Source organism: Poecilia reticulata, chromosome 3 (genome assembly GCF_904066995.2).
Source record: "Poecilia reticulata chromosome 3, P_reticulata-male-v2, whole genome shotgun sequence".
NCBI classification, from domain to species: Eukaryota; Metazoa; Chordata; class Actinopteri; order Cyprinodontiformes; family Poeciliidae; genus Poecilia; species Poecilia reticulata.
In genome coordinates this window covers 33,248,299-33,276,295 of record NC_088832.1, presented here as the reverse complement: position 1 = coordinate 33,276,295, position 27,997 = coordinate 33,248,299, and the positions used below count along the sequence as shown (strand labels likewise).

The 27,997-nt window shown below is 39.7% G+C and overlaps 2 protein-coding genes and 1 long non-coding RNA gene across 4 annotated transcripts in view; all 3 read right to left on the bottom strand.

Moving 5' to 3' along the window:
• Positions 1–27,997, bottom strand: part of LOC103462952 (uncharacterized) — a 159,638-nt gene that overhangs the window by 14,244 nt on the left and 117,397 nt on the right. Inside the window, exon 2 of the mRNA XM_008406023.2 lies at positions 24,053–24,148. Coding sequence (XP_008404245.2) covers positions 24,053–24,106 — 54 coding nt within the window. The 5' untranslated portion in view covers positions 24,107–24,148. The remainder of the gene's footprint in view (positions 1–24,052; positions 24,149–27,997) is intronic.
• Positions 346–8,709, bottom strand: LOC103462950 (uncharacterized). 2 transcript variants are annotated; one of them, XR_014087022.1, is made up of 4 exons: positions 8,513–8,709; positions 1,329–1,518; positions 517–737; positions 346–433 (listed from the first exon to the last, which is right to left on the bottom strand). It is a non-coding gene; the product is annotated as an uncharacterized LOC103462950 (long non-coding RNA). The 2 variants fall into 2 exon arrangements; XR_533425.3 differs by lacking the exon at positions 8,513–8,709 and having other exon boundaries at positions 1,329–2,657.
• LOC103462949 (hatching enzyme 1.2-like) lies at positions 21,655–23,801 on the bottom strand. Its single transcript, XM_081604863.1, has 6 exons — positions 23,723–23,801; positions 22,908–23,132; positions 22,596–22,716; positions 22,337–22,515; positions 21,898–21,979; positions 21,655–21,787 (listed from the first exon to the last, which is right to left on the bottom strand). Exons 1-6 carry the CDS (start codon positions 23,799–23,801, stop codon positions 21,655–21,657), a joined length of 819 nt encoding a protein of 272 aa, XP_081460989.1.

Here is a 27,997-nt window from a genome sequence, read left to right as displayed (position 1 = left end):
CCGCCTGCAGGTGTGAAAGCTTAGGAATCAGTTAGAAAGCTTGACTTGGCAAGTCTTTTGTTGGCTTAGGAATAATTACCATCATCTTTCTATCTTTGATCCAGCAACAGTTTCATGTCTGGTCGGACTGGTTCTGCTGGCAGCGTTTGTTCCGTTTGGTCATAAATGTCACAATGTCACGTCTTTGTAAATGATTCTCTCTTTTTTTAGCTCCTGCTTAAAATTACTCAACATTTGATGATTAATCCCAGATAAATAAAATAAAATAAAATCAGTAAGTAATTTAAATAATCTGTCATGATGGGTCTAATGCTTTTTGCCCACATGCAGAAACACTCAGAGAGATGGACGTAAAAAAATGTTTATTGCAAAAATACAAAATCAAACAAAGAAGCTCTGCTAGAGATGTCAGCGGGTCGGAGTCCGGGTGCGTCTGCACACAAGGGAAGAGAGGTTAGACGGTTTCACAGGGGGTGAAAAAAGGAGATAACTAATGGCCGGGAGCTCCGTTCTTACTTGAAAAAACAAGTGGTGAATGACGGATGGAGGTACGTGGTTCCAGATTGAGGAGAGAGCTGATGTAGGCTGGGTGGAGATGGACCAGGTGTTGGAGGGTGGGCAGGTCAGATATGTCCCTACAGAGGAGCTGCAGAGCAGACAGCAGAGGCGTCACGGAAAAAGGTTTCTTCTGGACTGGTGAACTAGAGAAAACCAATCCCAAGGGCCTCAAAGGATTCCTGAAGGAGAGTCACAAGAGTAGGGCGAGAGCCTGAACAAACTCGTGTCAAAACACTGGAAGACTTTAGAGCAGCGGTTCTTAACCTGGGTTCGATCGAACCCCAGGGGTTCGATGAGTCGGTCTCAGGGGTTCAGCGGAGCCTCTGCCGCGGAGGTAAAGACACACTTGTGTAAAGTCGCAATGACGCTTCCCGCTTTTCCATCACTTGCTGCAGAGGATCACGTTACATAGCTTAGCCAATCAGAGCTGTGGAGGAGCTCCGATTGAAGGAGCTCCACTCTCAGCATGGATTTGAACTTTTGTCTTTAATTACTTCAGCAAAGCTCACAGTTTTTACCAAAATCTATAGTCTAAATCTGCACCTTAGTCGCATCTTTTCGGGGTTGGTACTGCCTCTAGTGGTGTGGGGGTGGTTACACAGCTAATATAATTACATTACTAAATCAGAATACCGCAAAGTATTTTGTGTGTCAGGGTGGCTGGAATAAGAAGGGTTTGGTGAATGCGCATATGCAACTGGGAGGTTCGGTACCTCAAAAAAGGTTAAGAACCACTGGTGTAGACCAAACACACTGAGGAGCTAGAGTACCAAAAACTGGCAAACACTCTGGCAAGAAAGTGTTGGCTGTCTGCTGCTCATATACTCCTCCAGACAATGATTCCTCTCAGGTGTGGAGAGTTGAGAGCCTGCAGGCACGCCCTCCCCAGCAGAGTGACCCAATGGCTCCCTCTGGTGGACTGGCGAAGAACTGAAAAGGAAACGCACTAATCCCCACCACCTGGAACCCAACATAAACATTCCTTTTGGCTCCATTTTTCACAGTTATTGAAACATGGCATCTCTAAGGCAACATTGTTTTTTTCTCCTCCTGTCATGACTGTAAATTTGTGTTTCTTCTCATTAAATCTTTTATCTCTGATCTGCTCCCACAGCCTCACAAAACAACAAGTTGATCCAATAACTTATTTCTATGCAAAAATAAAAAATATATCAATAAAGCAGGAAAGAGCACAACTACAGATAGATATGGATATTTACTTTAACTAGACAACCTACTTAATTGAATTACAATAAAATATGTGAGATATTTGAACTTCTCACACAAATCCAATATACTTGAGATTTTTATAACTGAATCATGCAACTATAAATATTTTCAGTGGGAAACCCATCAAATAATTTATTTGTTTTGTTCTGTAAAATCTGTTTATTTTTGTTCAGTGGTAACTATAGCAACAAGAAATGTGTCGATTTTGCCTAAAGGCATTGTGCGTTGTCTCACCTCAGAGCGTCGGTTCAATTAAAGATCGTCATATTTAAGGGAATAATAGAAAAACCAAACATGTCAGAAAACTGAAACATCATTTAAATGTACAGCAAAAACCCAATTTAAAAATATTTTGTTTAAAAACAAGGTAACACCTCAACATGAATATATATGAAGTCTATTGTCTTTGTATTAGAGCTGTATACTTTTGTAAAATTTGTTTTGTTTTGTTGCTGATCAAAAGGACAGATTAGTCAGAAAAGGCTCACTATTTGGTTTCATCTTAAAGCAGTGAGTGAAAACTAAAAGAAAATGTAATTTGACTAGACGAACAAACTTATTGAAGCTAAAATATTTTTATTTTTATTAATGCAGTTTGAATATAGATAAAGGGTCTAAGAATGTCCAGGGGTTTCATGTTTCTCTTTTTCAAGTTTAAAGAGGTAAGATCTTTAAATACACATCACTCCTACTTCAGTGCTGTCCTTACTATTGTCTTCAATATATTATCAAGAAAGAAATAACTCAAACTTCAAGTTTTTCTAACTTGATTAATCTTTTTAAATCTTTTTAAGCCATCAGCTTGTATTTGATGCTAATAAATACTGTCTACAGTATTTCAGTATGTCCCAAATGTTGTTGTTATGAGAGGGGGGGCCAGGGGGGCCAGTGACCCCCCCCCCCCCGTCATCTGATTGCCCCCCCCAGTGGCCCTCCCCTGATGATTGACATGTAACAGCACCAGGTTATTCCTGTACATTATTTGGAATCATTCTAAGTCAATCTAATATCTAAAGAAGAAAAACAATAATAAATATATGAAAAGAAAATGTATCAAACTTTATATAAGTCCATGTGACATAAATAAATGGATTTAGATCAGGCGTGATACCAGCCTCCTTTATACTCATAACAAGCTGATATTCTTCCCCTGGGTGTTTCAGTTGTGCTGCTGTGGTGCAACTCAAAGGCTAAAGCTCTTCATACCTGGTGGTGATGGTAAAACACCAATAAGTTATTTATTGATCCTCCGCAAAAAAGAGAAAAAAACGAAGAGGGGCCGACAATGTTCGTAGTTTGGAGCAGAGGTGGCGCTACAGTTTTTTCGTTGAAAAAAATCATTTTATTTCCAATTTGTAGTCATTAAACGAAACATTTATTATTTCTCTGTTAGAACGTTTTTGAAATCAGGTAACAATTCACGAAATGACGTGATTAGAAGACGGCAGAACTCTGATCGTTTCCTGATCCCGCATCACTTCCCTGAGCGGGAGAAAAACCAGCAGAAGCGGATCAGCTGCTGGACGCTCCAAAGCCTCCTATGTTTTTGCATCCACCTGAATAATGTGTAGTTGCGCCACTGAATATCAGCTTGTTGTTATGAGTATAAAGGAGGCTGGTATCGCGCCTGATCTAAATCTATTTATTTATGTCATCACATGGACTTATATAAAGTTTTATACATTTTCTTTTCATATATTTATTATTGTTTTTCTTCTTTAGATATTAGGTTGGCTTAGAATGATTCCAAATAATGTACAAGAATAACCAATCATCAGGGGGGCCACTGGGGGGGCCAATCAGATGACAGGGGGGGCACTGGCCCACCTGGCCCCCACTCTGGCTCCGCCACTGGGTACACTACCGCCCCCAGCTGGTCAGTCTGTGTAACCTTTAAATCAGTTGATCTTGGTTTGTCTTCATCTACCATCCAGGATGGATTGCCTCATATTTAGATCCTCCCCGTTACACAAAATGATCGTTTTTTTTTTAATAGATTTAGTTTACAATGACAAACAAAAATCATGCGTTTGCATAGATCTGAAAATGACCCAGCCTTGACATTTACTGTGGCTCACATTGTGTTTGTGGTGGTCAAGCACGGTGGGATGGGTTTGAGATCCCTGGTTTTCTCATGGGTAAATCTTACAGCTTTATTTGTGCTCTGTCCACAATTTATTTTGTTTGTTACTTTAATTAGTTCATGTCATTTTCAATTTATTCAATGATTTTATATTTATATTTATATTTATGGCATTAACTTAGCAAAATGTTACCTGTTCCCACATCAATGTTCCAAAGTTTGCTGACACAAGAACAAGAAAATAAATGTTTGACTAAACAAGCAAAATTAACTTTCTCATGTATACTGAAAAAAGTTCAAAATATATGGAACAAAAACCAAGTGAATCAAACTATTTTGAATATAAACAATAGAAAGTATGTTATTTGCTGGTGGGATGATGTAACAGCACCAGCAAAAGAAGATTCTGTGATGTCACAAGTGAGGCAGCGTCTGTGATGTCATAAACTACATATATATATATAGAACAGAATTCTGGATATTTTTCATTGCTATATCACTGACTAGTTCAGACATAAGCAAAGCCTTTTCGAGCGTTCAGCTAATTTAGAAATCGATAGATTTTGGAGAAAGTCTTGAGAGAAAATGTCTTATCAAAATCAGAGAAGACACAATGGAATGATGGGACCCCAGGGGAGATGGGGCAACCATCGAAATGTCCAAGGCGGGTTTCCTCCTGTGCACCCAGATCTTTTGCATGAGGAAATCCACAGGATGGGCTCTCTTTTAGAGATGGAGAGAGCCCAAAGGTTTGCAGACAACCAAAGACTGGCCCATCTGGAAGCAGAGCTGGAAGAAACCAAACTCCAGTTAAAGAGGCAGAAAGCTCTCAAAGAAGTATTCATCAACAAGGGCAAAGAGACCAAGAGGGAACTCGAGAGAGTAGAGAGGCTTAGTGATCCAGCTGTTGTTAATGCTGCGATTCTTGCTACCAAGGCGCACAACGAAACGAGATTTAAAAACAAGAAGCAGCTCCAGCAAGACTTTGTGGAATTAAAGACGGCCCACCTCCTCAGCCAGGAAGCATTTACCACAGAAATCCAGGCTGAGAAAGAAAGAAACAAAACCCTGCAAGAAGAAATGGACAAACTCCAGACTTCCCACGAGGAGCTTTGCTCCAAGTATGAAGCGTCGGAGAGATCCAATGATGCTCTGGTGAGGCAGGAGGCCGAGATGCAAAAGTTGTGTGAAGTGAGAGTTAGTGAGATACAACTGGACCTTGACAAGATAAGAGCTGAAAAGGACGATATCTTTCAAAAGATGTCAGAAGAGGTCACGTTTCTGAAAAGCAGCAGAAACAGTTTACAGGCAGAATTGGACAAGGTGAAATGTTCATATGAAGAACTTGAGCAGAAGTTTGAAAGAGACGTTTCTGCTCTTAAAGCTGAAGTGGAAACATCTGAGCACGAGCTACAGCGTGAAAGAGAAGCCAGTTCATATACAGCAAAGAGATGTCACTTTGTTCTATCTGAACTGGCTTCTCTTGAGCAAGAACAAGAACTGAAATATAAAGCAGCGTCAAAAGAGCTCCAGACCCAGCAGCAGAAATTCTACAAGGTCACGAACGATTTAAAATGTGAAAATTCTTCCCTTCAACAGCAGGTGGAAATGCTTCGGATACAGATGATTCAGGAGAGAAAAGCGCACATGGAGGAGATAGTGCGTCTAAACAACATGAAAGCCACCATCCAAGAAAATACAGCAAAAGATATGCAAATCCTGGAAGAGAAGGAAAGGGATGCACAGACAAAGTTAGAGAAGATGAAAGATATATACAAGGTGCTGCATTGCAGATATGACACCGATATTGCTGCACTCAAACAAGAAATAGAAGAATTTAATCAAGTTAGTTGTGAAAAAACTAGTCATTTGGAAGGAGCATATTACTATCTAGAGATTGACACTTCTCTGAGAGACATGAAGGAAGATGTCGAACAAGAAACACCACAAGAGTCCAAAACTTTTCAAGACATGGAGAACGAGAGCCAACCTGACCATGATGAAATTTTACATCAAGAGGTTTCTTCTGAGGAGGATCCATTAGAAGGATCCTCCTCAGGTTTTCCCAGGCATTTGGAACCCATGATGGACTTCGCTGCAGAATCCAACCAGGAGGATTTGAACAACATGGAGGATGGAAAAATGAAAAAACCAAAGCTTACAGTATGGAAAAGAATGCTAAACTTCATGCATTTGAAGAAATCAAAAAAAGGAAGAAAAGACAACTAAAGCCAAGAACATCAAGTTTTAACCATCGTTCCATGCGACATCAGGAAATTTAGAAAGGCCAGCTTTTTTCCTGCCATTAACCATCTAAAAAAAGATCCTTCCTAACCCAATTCAAACAAAGATGCAAACTTTAAGACGAATTTGAAATAGAAAAAGTAGTGGGCAGCACGGAGATGCAGTGGCTAGCACTGCATCTGCACAGAGAGGATGTGTCACATCTTTGCTGTGTGGAGTTTGCATGTTCTCCCCGTGCCTGCGTGGGTTTTCTCCAGGTGCTCTGGTTTCCCCCCACATCCCCTAAAACATGTAGGTTAGGTCAATTGGTCAATGTAAATTGCCCCCTAAAAGAGTTTAAGAAACTGCAAGAATTGCTTTAACAAAAAAAGTGCAATTTAACATGAAAAACTGAGTAGAAAAGGTGTTAAATAAAGGCCACTAGAGAATGAAAGAACTGACCACCACATGTTTCCTCATGGAAAAAATAAATAAAACTCTTTCTTAATCTCTCTCGTTCTCTCTTAAAACCCTCCTGTTGTCCTCATTTTCTGTGTATAGGGAAAACACATACAAATCTCGGTCATTTTGACCCGAGGACAACAGGAGGGTTTTAATACAGAAGTTACTTAATATACATACACACATATACATACATAAATGCATACACACATGCACACATATACATATACAAACATGCACACACATACACATCCCTTCCATAGGCTGCCACCTTATCGTGGTGGAGGGGTTTGAGTGTCCCAGTGATCCTAGGAGCTGTCAGGGGCTTCATGCCTCTGGTCACCCAATGCAGACAGGTCCTAGGTGAGGAACCAGACCAAGTGCAGCCCAAAGACCCCTTATGATGAGCGCCTGGTGGCCGGGTTTTAACCCACGGAGCCCAATCAGGCTAAATAATACATATTTAGTTCACAAAATAAATTTAGCATTAAGCTAAATATTTATTTAGCAAGCTTAACATTTAGTGACTAAGCTATATATTTGGCATTGAGCTAAATAAGCCTTGAGCAAAGCTGAATACTTAGCTCTGAACTAAATATTTGGCTGACAAGGCAAACATTTGTCTCTGAGCTAAATATTTAGTTCAGTTTGGAGTATTTACCTCCAAACTAGATATTTAGTTTGAAGCTAAATACTTTGTTGGTAAAGTAAATATTTAGCTTGCTATTTGAATATTTAGTTTGAAACGGTGACATTTATAAATCAACGAATAACATGGAGAAAATATGAGTTAGAAAAATTGGTAACACTTTATTTGAAGCTTAAGACTGAAATGACACTGTCAAAAACATGAACCTGTCATGAACATAAAGAAGTCTTTATGGATGTTTATGACAGTTGTCATGAAGTAATTCGGTAAATAATGACACTTTTAATGCAAAGTTGCTCTAAAAGTTGCATTAAAAGTCAATTAAAAGTGCCAACTTTGCATTATTTTATAATTGATCAAAATCATGCAAAGTTGGCACTTTTAATTGACTTTTAATGCAAATTTTAGAGCAACTTTGCATTAAAAGTGTCATTATTTACCGAATTATTTCATGACAACTGTCATAAACATTCATAAAGACTTCTTTATGTTCATGACAAGTGTTACGTCATGTTTTTGACAGTGTCATGTCAGTCTTATGCACACCCCGTCAAATAGTGTTACCGAAAAATTAACCACATTGTTTTCTGTGACAGTCGAAATGACACAAATTATTGCTGTCAGTTTTTGACTGTAACTTTAAAAATGGTGCCTGATAGGTATTTTCCTAGAACCTACATAAAAGAACCACAGACAACGTATATGAATTTCATGACAAAGCTTCTGCAAGCAAAAGGAGAAGACTCTGTCAACTGCTTCTCAGAGCTGTTCACAGAGCGTTCTGAAAATCTTTGGGTACAGCTTGTCTTTTATTTTCAAACTTCAAAGAGGGAGGATAGGCAAGATAGACAGCAGAGGAAAAACAGCAAAGGTCGTAAAACAATTTACCTAAACAACTAGCAACCCAGTTCCAGATGCGATATCTGATTTACGGCCTGAGCCCGGTTCAAATCTCGGTCAAACTGTTTCACCTGAAGATGAACAGGCAACTGTGACCCCCAGGTCAGTTAATACACACACTAAAGAAGTGAACACTTTAAACTGACTAACATTAGACTGAATATGAACTAAAGTAACAACAAAATGATAATACCAAAAAATCCCTATCAGTGCCCAATAATTGTGACAAAGCAATCATTCAGATTCTCTGAGCAGCTCTTCTGTTCTAGGCTAGCGGCAGTTAACACTTCTAATAAAATACACACAGACATTTCTCAAAATACAATGTGTGCCAATAAAATACTGTTCTCCACTCATAAACACTTACAATAATGGTACCTTATCGATTAAATGTAGACTTCACCCACCTGTTAAACAGAAATCAGCTTTTATATCAAAATAATGGCTTCGTAGCTATGGTGACTCTGAGCTTCTTCTAGGCTTGAAGTTAGCCTCTCTCGTATTTGCCGCTACTGCCATCTTCTGGTGGAAACTGGTATTGCACCAGAAATGTGCTCAGTCATACGGGTGAAAAAAGAAACAAAGTGCGACGATTATGGATAAACAGATGACGAAAACTCTAAATTTAATGTCTCAGAAAACGTTGTAGCACATTCATAAAACTTTTAGAGAAAGGTAAATGTTTGAGAGGTAAAGAACTAGACTGTTTCTGAAATGCGTGACAAAAAATGTCCCTTTTTCATAATATTTTTTATAATATTCTCCATTTTTGGAGCTTTACTTGAGCAACTACGGATGATTTTCAACAAATTAAGTGAAGCGGAAGAAATGTGACATTTTCTATCTTTAAAAAGTCATTTCTGTTCAGACTAAAGATGGACTGAAGGAATAAAAGACTAGCGTTATCTTGTAGTGAAACATGATGCACCGTCTTTCAGCGTTTGTTTTATTTTGAATTATTTTCCCAAATGAGACACGGTGTCTTGATAAACTGACTGGTTCAAAATGAAACCATTTTCATTTCTCAGAGCAGGAGTTCTGCAGGATGTGACGTATTTGTTCAGACACTGAATATAATTAGAAGTTAACCAAGAAGTCTGACATGATTTGATTCACAGGAACTTTAAATCCTGTAGGACAAGACCTCTCTCTGTTTGTCTCCTTATCTCTGAGTTTCTTCTGTTTTATTTGAGTGATCAAAATTAAACAGTGAACTTCATGCGAAATTTCTTGAGAAAAGCAAATAAGCCATGTCCTTCCTAAATAAACACAGCTGCTTGTTCTGCAGTCTCAGGCTCTTAAGCTAATGCTAAATATGTTTAAACTTCATTCCTTAAGAAAAATAGTTTGTCAATTTATTGTTGGGAACTAAATGCTTTTTTTAACCTCAGTTTCACATGTTAATGGTTTGGATCGCCTCACTGTTTAAAATTCACACATGAACTGCAACAGTCAGCTGTTATTCCTCTACTTAAACTACAATAAGTAGATCACATTCTCTTTAGGTTTTCTCTGTGTGCTGCAAACTCATTAAATGTAAACTCATTAGAAGCCCGAACCACCATCAGGCAAATAATTCTGGTCCGACCCGAACTATTGTTACCTGTCAAATTACCTGTCCAAGCAGAGCTTCCTAACCAAGATGTCCATAACTCTTCAACACGCTGTCAGCTCCCGGTCCGAAAGACGAATTTAGTTCAGCGTCCATGAGATGATATTCAGAAAGGATCTTTAATTTGATTGATTTTAGTTTCCTCTGCGATGAGCTCTTTGCGTAAAGTCTGTCATGTCTCCATGTGCGCCAGTCAAAGGTGTTAATTATAACATGTCAAATGACAGAAGGGCTTAAAAAATAACCAAATATTCAGTTTGGTTATTTTTTTAAATTATATATATATATATATATGACATTGAGCTGTCAGTGTGGGTCCTTAGGCAAGACCCTTGGAGCTATATAGCCTAGAGACACAAATAAGCACGACATGCCGGCTCAGACGTCGCCCGGCCAAACAAGGTCTGCGTCAGGTGCTGGGGAACCAGAGCACCCTGATGAAAAATGGGCTACTGGAACAAGACGGAAATGGGCGAGAGGTGAAAACATGGATCTGTTGGAATGCTACTACTCAAGTAATCCTAGTAGGAGGGGCTACATGCAAAGACTGTGGGAGGAATGGTTAGCTCGACATCCCCAGTCAACACTAACTGCCAAACAACTAGTAGCTCAGTGTTCCAACATCCGCAAACGGCAACTGCTGTCACAACTTGAGATTGACGAGGTATGACACAAGTGCTACAGCAAGGGGAAGGAGCCAGGATGCCAGTTCAGAAGGGAGTCAACTACAACTCCCCGCCCAGAGACTGGGTATGTAGCCCCAGTAATGAACGAACCATCTGAGCTGAACGAGGCAGCAACTGACCTGAGAGAGAGAATCATGGCCCGAATGAACACCAGATGACCCCGACGCCAATTACAACGGCTGAGTGAAGTACCATCAGAAAGTCTCATTGAAGATGTGAATGCAGCATTGAGAACGATCCCTACCAACACCATAACAGAAACCAATGAGCTGATATACAACTCAGCATCAGTGATCCTTGAGATGCTTGGCTATAAGAGCAACCATGAGACCCAATACCCACCATGGAAAAGACGGTTAGAGGCTAAGATCAAGATAACAAGGAGGGAAGTGAGTCAACTGTCAGAGCTCCAAAGGGGTGCAATGAAAAGATCAGTACCCAAAAAGTACAGCCAGATGCCCATACCTGAAGCACTCGAAACTGCCAAACAAAGGCTCCAAGCCTTGGCCAGCCGCCTAAAGAGATACACGAGAGACAATGAAGCCAGGAGGATTAACCGGCTCTTCTCCACCCAACCAGCTAAAGTGTACTCTCAATGGCAGGGTAATAACAACAGAGCAGACCCACCCAGGCTGGAGACTGAACAATACTGGAAAGGCATATGGGAAAGGGAGGCGTCCCACAACAGCAATGCACAGTGGCTAACCTCTCTACGAGAGGACCACAGCAACCTCCCTGAACAAGCCCCGGTAACCATCACTGTGGCAGATGTCCAAGACAGAGTCTCGGGTATGAAAAACTGGACAGCACCAGGACCTGACATGATCCATGCCTACTGGCTTAAGAAACTCACTGCCCTCCATGAGCGACTGGCAGCTCAACTGAACCAGCTGCTACAAAATGGGACTCACCCTGAATGGTTAACTGAAGGGCGCACAATCCTGATACAGAAGGAACCCTCAAAGGGTTCAGTCCCATCCAACTATCGGCCAATAACCTGTCTCTCTACAACATGGAAGCTCATGTCAGGCATCATAGCGGCTAAGATAAGCGGGCACATGGATAAATACATGAGCAAGGCACAGAAGGGCATAGGCATAAATAGCAGAGGAGCCAAACACCAACTCCTTGTAGACCACACTGTCGCCCGAGACTGCAAAACCCGACACACCAATCTGTGTACCGCTTGGATTGATTACAAGAAAGCCTATGACTCAATGCCACACACTTGGATCATTGAATGCTTAGAAATGTACAACATCAATAGGACTCTAAGAGCCTTCATTGCAAATTCGATGGGGCTGTGGAAAACCACCCTTGAAGCCAACTGCAAACCACTTGCACAAGTGTCCATCAAATGTGGCATATACCAAGGAGATGCTCTGTCCCCACTGCTGTTCTGCATAGGCCTGAACCCTCTCAGCCAAATCATCAACAAGACTGGCTACGGATACCGACTCAAGAATGGGGCCACAATCAGTCACCTCCTCTACATGGATGACATCAAGCTGTACGCCAAGAGCGAGCGAGACATCGACTCACTGATCCACACCACCAGGATCTACAGCACTGACATTGGGATGTCATTCGGACTAGAGAAGTGTGGTCGGATGGTTACAAAGAGAGGGAAGGTCGCCCACACAGAAGGGGTCTCACTCCCAGAAGGAACAATAGCAGACATAAAGCACAGCTACAAGTACCTGGGAATACCACAAGCAAATGGCAACCTCGATGAGGTCACAAGGAAAGGAGCCACAGCCAAATACCTCCAACGAATAAGGTAAGTCCTGAGAAGCCACCTCAATGGCAAGAACAAGATCCGTGCAATAAACAGCTATAACAGCCGGAATAATTAGCTGGCCAATGGAAGAGATGAAGGCCACGGATGTTAAGACTAGGAAGCTACTAACCATGCATGGAGGGTTCCACCCCAAATCCAGCACCCTGAGACTGTACACGAGCCGTAAGGAAGGAGGCAGAGGACTAGTGAGTGTGAGAGCCACTGTCCAGGATGAAACATCCAAGATCCATAAATACATCAAGGACAAAGCCTCAACAGACGATGTGCTCAGCGAATGTCTCAGGCAATGGGGAACAGAAGACAAGGTGCTGGAAGTACCATCATGGGAGGACAAGCCCCTACATGGGATGTACCACCGACAAATAACTGAAGTGGCTGATGTCAGGAAAACCTACCAATGGCTGGAGAAAGCTGGACTCAAGGACAGCACAGAGGCTCTTATCCTGGCCGCCTAGGAACAGGCCCTAAACACCAGAGCAATAGAGGCTCAGATCTACCACACCAGACAAGACCCAAGGTGTAGGTTGTGCAAGGAGGCCCCTGAGACAGTCCAGCACATAATGGCAGGATGCAAGATGCTGGCAGGGAAAGCGTACATGGAACGACATAACCAAGTGGCGGGCATAGTGTACAGGAACATCTGTGCAGAATATGGTCTGGAAGCCCCAAGATCAAAGTGGGGAACACCCCCAAAGGTGGTGGAGAATGACCGAGCTAAGATCCTGTGGGACTTCCAGATCCAGACAGACAAGATGGTAATGGCGAACCAACCGGACATTGTGGTGGTGGATAAAGAACAGAGGAAAGCCGTTGTGGTGGATGTAGCAATACCAAGTGACTACAACATCAGGAAAAAGGAGCATGAGAAATTGGAGAAATACCAGGGCCTCAGGGAGGAACTGGAAAAGACCTGGAAGGTGAAGACCACAGTGGTGCCTGTGGTCATCGGGGCCCTCGGGGCAGTCACCCCCAAACTGGAGCAGTGGCTCAAACAGATCCCAGGAACAACATCAGACATCTCAGTCCAGAAATGTGCAGTTCTAGGCACAGCCAAGATTCTGCGCAGAACCCTCAAGCTCCCAGGCCTCTGGTAGAGGACCCGAGCTCAGAGGATGAAACAGACCACCCGCGGAGGGTGAGAAGGGAATTTTATATATATATATATATAAAATTCCCTTCTCTCCTTCCCACCCTCCCTTGCACCCTGCTATTATGTGCTGGACTGTCTCAGGGGCCTCCTTGCACAACCTACACCTTGGGTCTTGTCTGGTGTGGTAGATCTGAGCCTCTATTGCTCTGGTGTTTGGTATATATATATATATATATATATATATATATATATATATATATATATATATAGAGAGAGAGAGAGAGAGAGAGAGAGAGAGAGATAGATGTACACACACATTTTAAATTTTGCCCCCCCAGAGGTAGTCCTGGCCCGCCCTTGCCCCCCGCCCCCAACTTTAAAAGTCTAGCTCCGCCACTGGTCAGGTGTATCTGGATCTCTGAAGTATTTATAACTTAAGAAACTTTCCTACCGTCGCCCTTCCAGTCTGGATTAGCTCAGGGCGCCCCCTGGTGGATGCTCACAATAGAAAAGTAAGGACAAGATCAAACACCCAGAAAATGTTGAACAGCTGATGATTTTATTCACATTAAACAGATAATATTGAACTCAAGTCGATTATAACTGCATTAACTTCGAATGGTCTGAATTAATAAGTTCATTTTTCCTCTAAAGTGCCCAAAAGAAACATTTTTCTGTTACTAAAATGGCTAGAAGCATGAAAAACTGTTTTGATTAATCTGTTACATTGGAAAAGCAGGTTGGCAAAGATTTAATGGGACTTATAGGCAACACAATAGATAATTTTTCATTTTATTCTACTGACTTTATTCTGTTATGACTTGTAAAAACATTGCAAAGTTCTTGTTAACCACAAAGAGACTGATGATAATTTTTTAAAGTGGAAAAAATGCGATGAATAATAAGATTCTTGTTTAAAATATAAATGTTTGAACAACGTTAACATGTTTTTGTTGTAGTCTTTTAGAAAATGAAACACTAAACATTATTTTGAGATAGAAGGATATTTTGGTGAAACGCTGCTGTTTGGTGATGAATTGAAAATATGATGGAAGGTAATCCAGCTTCTCTGATAAAGAGGGAAGTTCTGCCCTCTAGTTGGTCGAATGGAAACTGCACTATAATGGTTGACACCCTTTGCATATTTGGAGAGCCATAGTGTGAAAGGAAATGGCTCTCCATAGGCATGTGCCCTTTGAATGATTAATACAAAAGGTCAATAAAAAAAATCGAATATTAATGATTCTGATACAATGCCATTCAGATTTCTGTTTGAGTTGTTGTAATAAGGTGAAATGAATCTGTTCAGATGGCCAGGCACGTGCTGAAGGGGGAGCTAAACGCGCTGGAGCACCTGCCCCTTTTGCTCCTTGCCCCAAAGTGGCCCTTTTGGTCAAATGTATTTACTTATTTGCACACATCAGAAATATTTTGTTGTGATTTTAGACCCTGCTAACGACATCATGTGAAAATCACAAGCAAAACTTTGAGTCACAAACAAAAAAATATTTATGACAAGTGCAAATAAGTTTGTTTTGCAAATAATTTTTTCACTTCATGAGACAAAAATGTGTGCTTTTAATGTTAAAACAAGTTTTTTTTAAGCAAAACTCAGTAGGCTTTTCTTATGGTGACATGCATTAACAATTACATTTTTGCTTTTCTTTTTCTGCAGTTCCACGTTAAAGTTTGATGCAGCTCTGCTTCCCTGAATGAACCATCTTCATCTCCACTGCAAGTGTAGCAAACAGGCAGCTCTGTTTATAGATTACAGTCACTAAAAGGTTGCATTGTGCCCTTGTTTATATTTGTAATAGTGTCATTCTGTAAAGACAAAATATGTCTGGTGGCCCAGCTCTGATTTACATATCTTGTTAAATTGAGGGTTTGAATATTGCAATACTTTCCCATAACAAAACAGACCTGCAGAAAGAAATTACTAATAAAATATCTTATGTATGCATAGTTGTATGCTCTATATAGAAATGTTCCTTTAGTATTTATTGTATATCTCACAATTTTGTAATTTATCATTGTTTATTAAACTTTGAAAATTGAGAGGCTTTGTTAATATTCTGTCATAGAATGTGGTTAGATGGGCCCTTTTTTTTGAGCACCTGCCCCTTTAGTGGTCTCTGCACTGCCCTGCAGATGGCAGACTTCACTTTAAAACAAGGAAAGTACTGAGACAGGGATCTTAGACCTTAAATTGTGAGTTTAATAACATAACATGGTATCAGACTATATTTATCATACATACAACACATTTCAACACAGTGGTGCACATTTATAAAGAAAGTCACAACAGTTAGCATATAAACACTTTAGAAATGCTAATAAAATTACAGCATATAGTAAATAAAATGACATTCAAGTATGTCAGCAAAACTTCAGATATATGTAAAACTAAACATTAAATAATTAAGGGGTGTTGTGGTGATGCGGGGCCAAGCACAACCCATGCATTGAGGCCTTTGTCCTCATGCTGGTGGTTGTAGGTTCAATTCCTGGCCTGGTGACATTTGCTGCATGTCTTCCCCCTCTCTCATAACCTTCTTTCCTGTCACTTTCAAATAAAAGCCACTAGAGCCAAAAAAAAACATTAAATAATTAAACAAAATCACACACAGAATTCTTTATTTTGTTCATTAAAATTTTAAATCTTAGCATTTAATAGAAAAAATAGACATTTTTAAATAAATACAATAAAATTTGCTTCCTTTCTGCAAGAATCTAGTAACGGCTTCACAAATGTAGGCGAGTGGAGAATCCAAGTCTATATTTCCTTTAGAAAATCAAGGGGAAAATAATTGCTAAGAACTAAAGACACATTTTTATAAATCTTTTAGTTTGTTTTCTCTGCAAAAATGTTGTAGACAATAAACCCAAAGTTAATATAATTTAACAAACTAACTCGACAGCACTGTTGTTGGTGAATCCTTTAGTTTTTCCTTTAGTTTGAAATTTAAAATGATTTGTTTTTTAAACATTATCGTCTTCATGACCTGAACCTGAAGGTTTGCTGTCTTAAAATCAGCCAGTTTAGCTTTTTGAGATTTCTCATCTGATAAGTTCATAGTTGTTGTCTTTCTTAATGATGAGACATTCATTCGCACACAAACATGGTTAAATATAATCAATGTTGCTTATTGAATTAAATTTTAATTTTAAGCTTAGATAGTTCATTGTGAGCATTAAATAAAAACATAAACAACAGATCTATCAGGATGGATTAGAGCAGAGGGGAGGTTAGTGATGGTTCTTCTAGAAACCTGATGAACCTTTTCAGTCTGAAGCTTTGATGTTCTCCAGATGTGCCTGGTTTTCTCTGGGTAATTCAGTTTCCTCCCACAGTCAATCAATCAATCACATTTTATTTGTAGCACATTTCAGCAGCAGAGCATTTCAAAGTGCTTTACATAATAAAAAAAACACACAAAAAAAACCCAGCATGTGACAGTGAATAAACAGAAAGACGAAGATATATTTTTTTAAGAAAAGAAAAAAAGTTAAAAAAGATAAAAACATTAAAACTCTTGTAGGACTTCAGTTAAACGTCTCACACCTCAGAGTTTTAGTTAAGATGTCATTTAACAAGGATTCTCACACCCCTAGATATAGTTTCTTGAAGAGTTTTTCAGATTTCTGGTGGCCGTGCGCATTAACTCTGTCTGACTAAGTGGACAAAGCATTTGATACGGTTTGGTGCTTAGTGTAACCGGAAAAATAATACCAGCAATAATAATAATATAATAATATAAAATCAGCGTGATGCGTGACTGCGAGGAGAGCCAGAAAGCTCCTCACCGGGTTAAACCTGCACGATAACTGATTAGCACTGGGTCGTTAACAGTGGTGGAGAAAGTACTCAAAAAATGTACTTAAGTAAAAGTACAAATACACAGACAAAAATGTACTCAAGTAAAAGTCAAAGTACCACATTAACATTTTACTTAAGTAAAAGTAAAAAAGTACTGGTTTTTGAAAATACTTAAGTATTAAAAGTAAAAGTACTTGCTGAATGCATTGCCTAATCACTAATATCATTAAGTGTACCGATCATATGATCATATGCCACAGATAAAGCATGTTTTTATTGCGTTTATTCTGTAACATAGATTAGACTTAGATATATGATTCTATGCATCATAATTTCAGGGATGGAAACATCTCGTCTCCTGTCCTAACATAACATGAACTTCACTTTTTTTGCCACACATTTATTTTGAAAGAAATCCAACTGGCAGAGGAGGACATGGAACCAAGGAGCCTCGTAGCAGAGTTGTAGTCTGGACCACTGAACCCAAGACCAAATCAAAACCAGCACCCCATGCTACATGACAATAAAATTTAGTGCACCTATCAAAACTGCTTCTCAAATTGATCTGAAAGATTCACTTTCCCACCTAGATATTAAATACTTAGAGCTGAAATAAATTTAACCAGTATCAATTCAAACTCTTCCTCATTCTGTTTTGCTTTCATCTCTGTGCCACAATCCACAGAGGTCTCCTGCCATCCCTAAAGAAATAACGCCCTGTGCGGTTGCCCATATTGCCAATGTCAGAAATAATAATTGTCTGCACCATTAAACAGCAATTAACAACGCTCAACTATGAACACTGTCCAAGGCCCAATAAGCAACAAGTAACCAAGCAGGAGGAGCACCGTGACTGTTCTCATCCTCCCTCCTGCTGCAATGTCTTCCACCACGACAGGTGACGAAAACAAAGAGCAATGAGCATGTTCTGTGTTCTTACGTTCTTGTTTTATTTATTCACCAATTAAATATAAAGATATTTTAATGAAATAAAATAGCTACTGCAGTCTACGCAGAGCATTACAAGAACAAAGAACGGCTCTCACTAAGGCTTCAGTACTGTAGGACTTAGTCAAGATCCGTCCAGAAGAATCGGATCGTCCATGAATGTCATATTACAATATTGCACTTTGGTCACAGCATTGTCCCATATCTGCGACATGTCAGTCATCGCAGATGCAACATGTGTCTCAGTCAATACAGCTAACTTTGCTAGCATCACGTCCACGGAGCTTACCTGTCTTTAAGCTTTCCTTCCAAGTGACGTTAAAAATTGGACAAAGTCCCACCGTCTGTGAAAGCTTCAGTACTATTATATTACTGACGCTCAGAGGAAACCACTGCGCATGTCTTGGAGCTCCGCGTGCGAGTAAAGGTGGAGCCGATGGGTGACAACGGGCACGTAAGTCACGTTATTGCTCGGATTTTACGGCGCCACCTTAAGACCCTGAACTTCACATTTTAACGGAAAAAAAACACAATGCGACTTGGATGTAACGAGTAACGCGACAGTTTTGTAGAAATGTAGTGAAGTAGAAAGTACAGATACTTACTGTAAAATGTAGTGGAGTAAAAGTAGAAAGTATCCATTATTAAATCTACTTAAGTAAAGTACAGATACACGAAAATTGTACTTAAGTACAGTAAGTACAGTACTTGTACTTCGTTACTTCCCACCACTGGTCGTTAACCACTAACGCACCGTGATGAATCTCACCGCTCGCTCAAAACACCACTGAAAGCGTGTTTACAAGTTATTCCTGCGGTTCGTGTAGAGCTGCGCAACCAGAGCTAACGCGGTGGGTTTAAACTCTTACCTTAATCAATAACGTCTCATAACTGATTATAACTCCTCACAGGGGTGTTGATGTAAATATCCATACAGTTCAGCCTGTGTCCATTTCGAGTGAAAGGAGGCGCGCGCGATCCGCGGTGAGGTAAACTTAATCCAGCTACGGCAGTGCGCGGGGTGATCTTCTATAACCATATATTTTAGGAATAAATCTGCTCCGGTAGTGAAACGCTGAGTAACACAAACGTTCGCAATCCGGTTTAAAACAAAAGGCGATTTTTTTTTGTTTGTTTGTTTGTTTTCCTAAAAAAAAAAAAAAAAAAAAAAGGAAAAACCAAGAGAGGTTAGCCTGGCGGTGGCGCTAGTAAAGCATGGCGGGCCGCCAGACCTATAATATACACTGGGGGAAGCCCTGGAATCTAAGCAAAAGTATCCCTTTTCAAATACTCTCCAAATCTCAGGTAAGACAATACAGTTTAATCAAACTTGTGTTTTTAGGCTTAACTTTAATCAGTCAACCCGATTTGCTCAGGAATATATTAAATATTTGAGTAAACCAAAATATTACAACTAGATGTTACTGACTTAATATCTGTATTTAACTAACTGTCATTTGGGAAAGCCTAAAGGAGTCAGCTGTTCTCCCGTGATTTGCTAAACCTGGACCAGCTGGCAGCAGGCGAGGGGAGCTGGGTGTTATACAGCAGGAGCAGACATCACCGAAAAGGTCGGACAGATATTGCAATTAGGTGATGCACTGATGAACCGAGCAGAAATGTGAGATTTATATATCTACATTATCACCTACAAACATTGTTTAAATCATGTTGTGTCACGGCTGCTAAGCAACATAACGCCGAGGTGGAGGCTAGGCAGCTAGCTGGAGGTTACAGCTTCTTTTCAATGTTCTCTTCCGTAGACCAGGTCGTTTCTCAAGCCCATGAAAGAATAAGCGTGAAAGGATGCAGACTCTTTTGATTTTTACCCAGAAAGCACATCGGCTAAACTGTGAGTGAAACAGCCATTGGGATATTCCATTGAGGGAAAGTAACTTTAACATTAAATATACCTTTCTCAACAGGCGAGGGCGCAATTTCTCCGTCTATTATCAGACATTTAAGCGACTTGAAACCATTCCTCCCTCCCTGGCACCTCCAGACCCGGGCCGTTCGGGGGGCAGAAACCCCCTCCAGTCACCCCATAGCTCAGCGCCTGGTTGGAGGCATCGTGTGGCTCAAACACCTTGTTGTCGTCCAAAAAGAAGACATGAACTTGTTGGTTCCCCTGTCCATTGTCATGGCTGATATTTTATGAAAATCCGACAGAAATGCTACGATAATCGACTCAGAAATACTCTGCAGAGAGTCAGTCGAAATGAAAGACGCCATGTTTACATAGAAACTAAGCTCCGCGAGGCTTTGTTTGTGAGACATGCAGCCACGTGGGATTTTCGAGGGGCGTTTCTGTGGGCCTACCTGGTGGTGGGCCCACATGGGTTTGTCCATTTAGGGCCCATGTAGGGCTCACGTGGGCTGTGGCCCTACATGGGCAAACCCATGTGGGGCCATCGTGGAACCCACGGACTAACCCATATGGGACCCATATATCAACCCTCCTTTCCCCCACATGGGGCCCACCTAGGCATGCTGGCAGGCTGCTCTGGACGGAGTTAGATGGGCTTATTTCTTTTTTCATTGCTCATCTGTCTCACACGTCACAAACATGTTTATTCTCACTTCAAAATAAAGTAAGAATTAACATTTAATTATATTTAAACTCATTTAAAACTGATTATAAGTATAAGTGCACAAATATAAGCTATGCATATATTTTTTTATTTATCTCATATGCTTTACATTACATTTCTTTTTTAAGCAACTTTATACTGAATGTGTGGAGGCTTTTATTTTGTGGTGGAGGAAAGGAAACCCTGATCTTTGTCCCTAATGTTCGACTGTTACAGAGAATAAAGAAACACTGATGTTGGAATGATCACATTTTATTTGGTAGTTGATTGAATGGATTACAACATCGTTAAATCTCAGAAAACAAACATGTTGGTCACAAGAACCAAACATGTGGGATGAGATTCTTGTTACATTATGTTGATAAAAACATTTTTTAGGTCAAATGTGATTGGGGAACTTTTATATTTTACATTCCCATAGATTGTACATTCTTGAAAAATAGATTTTTATTGAGACATTTTATACCATTCCAATCCATCTTTCCATCTTCCACAGCTTTTATGACACATCATAATTTACTTAACCAAAATTCCCCTTAGATTTATCTTCAATTGAAACATTCCTTTCCATTTTTTATAGTAGATGCAAAAAAAGAAAGCCAACCCAAACCCAAAAGAAAAACTTTTTTGTTAAGAAATCCTTCACCGATAAACACCAATATGTATTCTGACGTTAGATGGAGATGTAATACCACACTCGTCCAGCAGGAGAACCTGCAGTATATTTCTTTAAATTTGATCCAAAAATCTGCTTCTTTCTGTTAGAGACAACTGTCTTCAGCAGTTATGTAGTTATATAGATATATAGTCAATGAAACAGCAGAAAAAGAGTTTCTGCTGCTTTGAGATGAGATTTTGTGAGAGGAGCAGGTCAGAGCCGGGTAACGCTGGCGAGCTGAAGTTTCTCCTTTACTCTGTTGAAATTTAAGTTGAGAGAAAAAGTTCTGTAAATCACACAAGCTCCTGGAAATGCTAGAGAAATTTTAAAAAAGGTTAATGTTTTACTCACAGCATCCGTAGAGCTTGTTGATGCGGGCGATGTCGTTGGCGCTCATCGACGTGGCCCTTCCAAAGTCGAGGGAAGGATTAGCTTTGGAAAGGAGAGTCGGTTGGCCGTTTTTGGAGAAGGCAAACCTGGAAAAGGGAGGAAGTGATGAACAGAATGCATCTGCACTCAGACTGAAAACAACAAGCTTTGTGTAACACAATGGAAGATACTTGTGAAGCCACAGACAAAGACTCACTTGTTGTAATGCATAACGGAGTTGAAGTCGTAGGGAGTGCCCAGGTTGTTAGTCTGTATTTTCACAAAGTTGTGTTCATTCCCTGGATAAGAAAATAACTTTTTTAATTGTCATTTTATTTAGGAAAATGTCACTTTCCCACAGCAAAAGATAAAAGTAGAACATGAGGCAATGTGATCTTACAGTTTAAATGCCAATTTCCAAATTTCCCACACAAAAACCACTGAGTTCTCTGTCTGATTTAGGTCATTTGGAAAGTGTTAAGTCTCCTTTGAAAGGCTGAATGGATTCAAATACAAAGAGTTTCTGGCCAAATGTGGAAAATACAGAAATCTCTGTCTTGTTTAAAATCATTTCGTTTTCAGGTCTAACTATTTGCTCTGCTCTTTGCTGAAGATGCTCTGCAGATATTAAGCCCTGTTTGTGTGAGTGAGCCGACCTGGGATGATGTTCTGGGGGAGGACCCGGACGTAGGAGTCTCTGTCAGAGCGGACCTGTTCGTGGTGGAAGCCCAGAGCGTGGCTGACCTCATGCTGCACTGTGGAGTGGTACAGGCAGCCATTTTTCATCAGAGACACGTCCTGTGGTCCGCCCTGACGGCCCAGGTAGGACCAGCACCTGATGGGGAGATTAAGAGAAAATCAGTGGAAACGTGTGGAAACAAAAGGCACAGCATGTGAGTGTGTGACTGTTCCTACCCGCTTCCGGAGTAGAAGTTAAGGAAGTCCCGATGGTTTACGTTCCTCCAGACAAAGCGAATGCAGGTGGAGGTGTAGAAGCTCACCAGGCCTCGAATGATGATGTCTTGCTCTGCTGGGGCTGCAGGGCAAAAGAAAACACTCAAAAGATTTTACACCAAGGTCCTAACTACAAAACATGGTTGGCATTTAAACTCTAACACAGACACAATCTGTTCCCTCTGTCTTCTGAAATAAACAGGATGAAACATGTAAAGGTTTGGACTATTTTAAAGACCAATGTGTATTTATTCAGGTGCTGGTTGTGCTCACTGAATGAGGGGGAGATCTGGACGGGAACGTAGACATAGCTTCCAGTTTTGGGCCATTTGCAGCCGGTGGCTGTGCATGGAACTGCGTTCCTCGATTTGCTTGGAGCAATGTCACCATGGATCAGTGGAGTTTCTGTAGAGCCACAAAACACACAAAAGAGTGATGAACATTTATTCTTATGACACAAAGCATTTTCATACAATCCTATTTCTTTGACATCTGCCTCTTACACAAGACATACTGTAATTGAACTGGCCAATGTAAGCGCTCCAGTTAGCTGACTGTATTCAGCTCTCAGGACTTTATAAAGTCTTTTACTATTTATTCTTATTAAACATGAGGAACCAATATGTAGTTTTATACTTTTACCTTTTTGTCTCTCTTTTGGTTTTGTTGCTTTGCTTGTATTTCATCTAAAGCACTTTGAACTGCCTTGTTGCTGAAAATGTGCTGCATAAATAAAACAACCTTACCTTCCCTTTATTACAATGTTTTTAAATTGCTATCCTGGTAATAAATTGTCCAGATTACAATTAAACAAATTAATCACTTTCTTATTAATGAAAGTAACTAATGAAATGTAGGGAAATTATGCAAAGAGTTTTTCATCTGAAATGCAGATGAAAAATACTCAGGTGCTGAGTACTCAAGCAGTTTCTTATCATGCTTGAAGATTTGACAAAGACAAACCATTAAGCTAATTTTTGAGAAATAAATCAGCCGACTTATTAATAGATGATTCTTTTTGTTTGTCTTGACTTATAAATATGAAATTACATTCGAAGTTGTTGAGTTGTGTGAAATTGCTGTCTTACTTATTCCAGCGTTTGCTTTGGAGATGACAGTCGTGACGTCCGTCTTCTCCTCTGTGGGAGGAAGGGAAGAAATCCACATGTCAGAGATTTCAGGTTCACTTCAGGTTTCTCTCATTTTTTCTACTCACCAATTAGGTTTTCACTGTCAGCTGCTTTCTGCAACACAAACAGAAATTTTAGCATTTTAAGACGAAACGCATTTCTTCTGTTTCACGACGGTTTGGACATTTGCTGTTGATGCTGCTTTACAAACCCAATATATCTAAACACATTAGCCTTCCCTGAGTTGGATGAAACAAATTAGTTTTATTTTTCTCCCTTCAAACTTACCAGAGGAACAGCCGCCATCGAGATGGCAACGAAGAAGAGGACAACTGCAAACATCTTGCTTTTTCTCTGCAGGGAAGCTTCTGACCTGAAAAAATCTAAACAGAGGTTTGTTGTTGAGTTACAAGTTTAAGTCTTGGAAAATAAAAGCAATTTATTAAACCAATAAGAGAGGAGATGAATGTGAGCGGAGGAGAGGAGGCTACCTGTCAGTCCAGGAGTCTGAGGATGGATGCAGAAGGAGCTCAGCCTCCCGCCTTTTAAGCGCTGCGAACGCTGGGTGTGCCTCAGGGCTCATTGTTTGAGCATCATTCACCTGTCACACATCTTATGGAAAACACACCATTCACAACTTCCTCAATGTGAAGTTGAGGAAGTTGTAAAATTTTCAGTTTTACACAAATGTTTACTTTGCTACTTGAGTTATCGTTTTGAAACTAGCGATGTAAAGGTGTAATAAAATTAAAATGCTTGGAAAAAGTCAAATCTGTTCAAGTTTTACCTGTGTGGGGTTTTACCCTTGTGTCCATTTCTGGACACAAGGGTTAATGAGATGACAGCAGGCATGTGGATGGACCAGTTAATCCATCCACACCTTGTTTCTCCACTTAACAATAACCATATGGTTGTCAGCTGTCAGTCACTCAGCTGCTTCATTGTACCATAAGATCTTTACTGTGAAAGATAATTCACTTGAATTTTTCCTGCTTAACCCAAAGGCTTACGTCCAACCGGCAAAGAACATTATGCTCTTAAGAACAATAATCTGTAAAGTCCCGGCAAAAGATTTCATTCTGCTGCAGATGCTTGTAAACTCCTTTCAGAGCTTCTGCTGCATCAACTAGTCAGCAGCCTCCAAGCGGCTGTGTAACCAGTGACGGTCTCCAAACCATCAAATCTGACCTTCTGGTTTTACTGGCCACCAGTCTCCAGAGCAGAGGTGTTCAAACTGCGGCCCGGGGGCCATTTGCAGCCCTGTGATGGATTTTGAGTGGCCCAAATGGCGCAAATTTGGCCTGAAAGCATAGAAGGTCGATGCAGATGGAAGCTTTTTCAACATTTTCAACATCTTCTTAAAACTATATCAAAAAATAGATTCTAATTTATTCATTGGATTTTGGCATTTATTTTAGTATTGGAGTAGCTAGAAACACAAGCATTGAGCTACTTTTTCTCAAAAGAAAATCTTACATCTCATTTAAGAAAACAATCAACCCTGGAAATTCAGAAACTTTTGGCCTTTTTATGTTTTGTATCTAAAATTATTTACACATCCAGTTTCTTCAAAAATCTGACCATTTTGTTCATTTTAATAGTTTTATTATTGGGTAGCTCAAATTTTAAAAATGCGGCAAAAGTTTGCTTTAAAATGCTATTAAAAAACAAGTTTTCTGACCATAAGAACTTTCAGCTTATCGACTTCCTGGCTTTGGGCTTCCTGCCTTTAAGGTCCTTCAGCTCAGACTGTCTCTGTCAACAGTTTCCATCTCTACTGTGCTTCTGATTAATTCCTGTTAGTTGAAATGGAGCATTAAGTCTTAGTGGGTTTTCAGTTGTGCTGCACACTTTGTGTTTTAAAATGGAGGATTGAACAGAGGTCTGTGGGACGCTGAAAGCTTCAGATCTCGTTTTGTTTAAACCTGACCTGCCTGTTGGTTCCTTCGTCTTCATGATGCTGTTTGTTCTCTAACAAACCTTCATAAAAGAGCTGCGTTTACACTGAGGTCATTTTACACACAGATCAACGTCTCACTGTGAAGGCGGCATTTGTCTATAACAGAATTTATTTTGGAGAATTAGAGTAAAGAGAGATTGAATCCAAATGCATGTCACACTTAACGGGTTTTGAATAATTGCATTTTTTTAAACTGTTTAACATTTTTATTCCACTTGATAAGAAAGTTGCACAGCTTTGTGTTGGTTCATCATCTGCAAATCCAACAAAAATTTTGATTGTAAGATGAAAACACGTGGAAAAGTTTTTAACTATAAGATGATCTGTGGAGACAGCAGCAGGAACTCGGCAAAACTCTCTAGTGTTCAGAGTCACTAACTCCACAAATGTGTTGTGTGTTGTATGTTTGATAGGTTCTGATGAATTTCTGAGAATCATCTGAATCTTTTCTTTATATGTTTTTTATTTTAACTTTTTGTTGGTATTTTGTTTTTAGGTTCGTTGTTTTTGTGCATAGTGTAGTTTTACTGGATTAAACATTAACACCTAATATGACTGAAATATCAGGAGTTATAGTGTTTAATTTAGCTCTTATGTTCACAGGAAACTCATTTTTATTTGAAGAAATCCCGTAACTTCAACAACAAAAGGAAATCAAGCCTGAGGAATGTCTGTCTCCTTTAGAAAATGAAAGCATCCGTTCATGTGAAGTGTTTTAGAAACAATAGGTGGAATCACCAGGAAACGTGCTTTGACTGAAGCTCACATTACTGGAAAGCTGGTTACGTTGGCATGAGGAAAAACTTTACACAAAACTTCCAGTAACAACTGAGGCGTATTTGTGGTACGTAGATCGCTTTAAGATTCATTTCCACAGAAATACGATCGTTCATTTTCTTTCAGTCAGAGGCGACTGACAGAAAATGAAGCCAGATGTGAGAAGTTTTATTTGGTTTAAGCTTTTGGACATATAGCCACTGAAATTTACGTTATTAGTTTAACACATAAATTGAACTAAATTTGTATTTCAGCAACTCGGTAACACAGTTTACTCAACATGGGAATAATTTACTTTTCATAAAGACAGGACTCTTTTTAAACATGCAGTGTATGAACAAATGTTATATTTTTTATTTTCTCTCCTCCAGATGTAAGCAAGGCATCCATAAAGTTTCTCATCAAGTTGCTCCACTCTTTCTGCAGAGCAACAAACAACAATCTGACTGGATATTTGTGCTTTCCTGATAAAAAAATATTGTTAAATTCATTTAAACTGGTTGGTTTTCAGAGAGAGAGCTCACTTTCAAGCATAAACCACACATTTTCACATCAGACCTTATAATTATGAAATAGGACATCATAATTACAAGATCCTGGTTTCATAAGAGAAAAGATCTCATAATCACCATAAAGCGATACTGCATTAAAATTATTTAAAATTTGCATTGCTGGAGGATTTCTAACCTGTTTTTCTATAGTTTTCTTTCATATTTTGTAAATGCTCCAAATCCTTGACAAGCCATGATTTCTGTCATCGTTTCTAAGCTTCTTTCTCGCCTCAGTGACTGCAGACACATTTTTTTGCTAAATTCTGACACAAAAACATCACTGAGATCTGGTTCAGGTTTAAATTACATTATGGGTGGTAAGTCATTGCTTTAGCATTTCCTCCTCCCATCATGTCCCATTTACTGATGACCAACAAAAGCAAAGCAGACAATAGATAAATATTCCCATTGCAAAGCAATTATTTACCAACAGGCCATATCAAAACAGTGGCAGCCATTTCTCACTTTCATTTCATAATTAGGACATTTTTTCTCATTCAGTCAAGATCCGGCATAAAAAGTCATAATTATGATCCATGCAATGTGTTTCCCTTTTTCATTACAAACAAAAAGGTCATGAAAGTGACTTTTTAAAAAGAGACAACTTTACATAGTTGTTGCAGCTGAAATGTCTCGTTGTTTGGGTGTCATTGTTTGTCTCTGAGGTCAACAGCATCAGATCGCCGCCGACAGGAGTCTGTCATCACTGGGCCCAAAGCAGGCGACGTGGAAAACAACACTGAAATTTAGGTTATGAGTTTAAACTCAATACAGCTCAATACAAAATAAAAAATTTAATCTAAAATACAAGTTGTGTTCTTCTTAAACAACTCTCTACATTAGTGCAACAATTTGATCTACAAAATAAATAAAAATGATACTTTTCACATCTAACAGACCTTTAGCTCCTCACTGTTAACTCAGTCTCACTTTCCAACTCTGCAT

Coding starts and splice junctions, on each gene's coding strand:
- LOC103462949 (XM_081604863.1), bottom strand. CDS start 23,801: ATGTGGATTTCTTCCCTTCCTCCCACAGAGGAGAAGACGGACGTCACG. Junction 23,133..23,722: donor CAAAGCAAACGCTGGAATAA/GTAAGACAGCAA, acceptor GTCTTGTGTAAG/AGGCAGATGTCAAAGAAATA. Junction 22,717..22,907: donor CCAGATCTCCCCCTCATTCA/GTGAGCACAACC, acceptor TTTGCCCTGCAG/CCCCAGCAGAGCAAGACATC.